The 2,171-nt window shown below is 35.0% G+C and overlaps 1 protein-coding gene across 2 annotated transcripts in view; it reads left to right on the top strand.

Annotated features, from left to right (window-relative positions):
* Positions 1 to 2,171, top strand: part of phf1 (PHD finger protein 1) — a 23,995-nt gene that overhangs the window by 7,691 nt on the left and 14,133 nt on the right. For both annotated transcript variants that reach the window (XM_032518110.1, XM_032518109.1), the window contains exon 7: positions 455 to 550. In XM_032518110.1, coding sequence (XP_032374001.1) covers positions 455 to 550 — 96 coding nt within the window. The remainder of the gene's footprint in view (positions 1 to 454; positions 551 to 2,171) is intronic.

The following is a 2,171-nucleotide window of genomic DNA, read 5'->3' as shown; positions in this document are numbered from 1 at the left end:
TCTTCTTCTTCTTCTTCTTCTTCTTCTTCTTTTCCTCTATAAAAGTCGAGATCTCGAGTTTAGTGTTTGTCCCCATTACACTTTTTTTTTTCTTTGTTTTCCGAGGCTCCGTAATTTCCAATGTATTTGCGTTCCTTTCATTGTGTTTTGCTCCTTTGCCTATGTTGCACTCTTGTTTGTGTTATTTGTTAAGCCCCACCCAACTGGCACATAAATAAGTATAAAACAAACTCCCAACTGCAATATGTTTATGCGTAGTAGGATCCGGTGGGACTTTACACCTGAAGACACATTTCAGCTCAGAAAATGAGAACTGTCTGCTCCAGTCATCACTCTTCAGTCTTCTCTCAATTATTTATGCACAAATACAAGTGTGTCTGGTGACAGACGTTAGACACATCCATTCATTCATGTGTGTAAAGTCTCTTGATGTTTTTGTGTTGTTGGACTGCAGGTGGAACCTGAAGATGTTGCAGTGTGGAAGCTGTGGTCAGTGGTTCCACGAGGCCTGCACACAATGTCTGACCAAACCATTGCTGTATGGAGACAGGTGCGTTACTGAGCGTTATGTAGAAAGCATTACTGTAAAAAGCTCTGGATTCTTAATATTCAGAAGTGTAATATTGTCATGACGATAAATGCAACGGTATGTGTAGGGTTGGGTATTGTTCAAAAATGTTCGATACCTGTTCTGATACCAATACTGTGACTTTGATAACCGTTCTTATACGATACTTTTATTAACACCAATTTTCTAAAACAAAAAGAAATGAATACATTACACATTATGTTTCAAATCTTTATGTTTATTTTTCAGCTCCTACTACATGAGCCCCTTCTCCGTGCGTAACGTTGAGTTTTTCCTGTGTGTCTCTACGATGTGTAACGTTAGACAGCCAATCACAAACATCATTAGGTCTCGGTAGAAGCATGCTGCATGCTTATTGGCTCACTGACTCTGATGAGGTTTACTTTATCACACCTTAGGTATTGAAATCGGGTAATGAATGACAATGGCAATTTTTGATTATCGATACTTTAGAGGCAATGCGGTCAGAGCCTACAGAGTATGGAATTCTGTACCCAGCCCTACATTTATATCTGATTGGAAACACTCAGAGTTCATATGCACCCTAAAACTCTAGGACTCTAGCTTTAAGACAGTATTTAGTAGAGCTCGACTGATATATTCTGAGCTACATTTCTGAAGTAGATATCAATATTTGTGAGCAAATATAAATACATTCTGATACTATTATTGTTATTATTATTATTATTACAATTATTATTATGTGATATTGTCTTGTTCACTCAAACTTTTGACATGAACAAATGTTTTGGCACCAATTTCTCACTTTTGTTAATTTAAGAATTGTAACAAGGATAGTTAAACAACACAGTAAAATGCCAAAGATGATGGTAATAGTAAAGTAAATAAACACATAAATAGAAGGGGGAACGTGGAATAATAATAACTTTAAATAGAAATTAAATGGAATTATTTTAAACTTGAATTAAAGAATTTAATAAGAAGAAAAATAAGGGATGAGAAAGGCATACAAATGTAACCTGCAAGACATTTTTGTTTTTTTTATATATATTTGTTATAGTTCAATATTAGTCGATAATATCTCACCAATATATCAGTCAGGATCTAATATTTGGATTGTGTTTTGATGTGATTGATGTTACTTCTCTGTTGACCTGGTTTCAATTGATATTTTTGTATTGATCTACTGCTCACATGTTGACTTTGTTAGGTACAATATTCAGGTTAGATTGAGCAGAACACGTATTATTTTCAAATGATCTGTCAACAATTTCAACATATTTGATTAATTGATTACTTATCTAATCTATAAAATGTCAGAAAATAATGAACAAAAACTCCAAAGTTTTTAATCACTTTATAATTTGATAAAACTCAGAAAAGCAGCACTTTTTTGTGATCAAATTTGGTCCAGATGACAACATACAGAAAAGTACACTACACACACCAAAGAAGGCACTTTGCCCCTTTTCCACAGTCCTTTGTTGCGATCAAATGTTTCCTTCCAAAACAAAGAGAGGAACTACGGGAAGGAGGGAGACACAACAACAACACAACAGCAAGAACGATGTCTGCAGCTCACAAACCAGACACACAGAAACAGACCCAGACAAACACACAA

The sequence above is a fragment of the Etheostoma spectabile genome, chromosome 6 (assembly GCF_008692095.1).
Source record: "Etheostoma spectabile isolate EspeVRDwgs_2016 chromosome 6, UIUC_Espe_1.0, whole genome shotgun sequence".
Classification (NCBI taxonomy): domain Eukaryota; kingdom Metazoa; phylum Chordata; class Actinopteri; order Perciformes; family Percidae; genus Etheostoma; species Etheostoma spectabile.
This window is presented reverse-complemented; position numbering and strand designations above follow the sequence as displayed.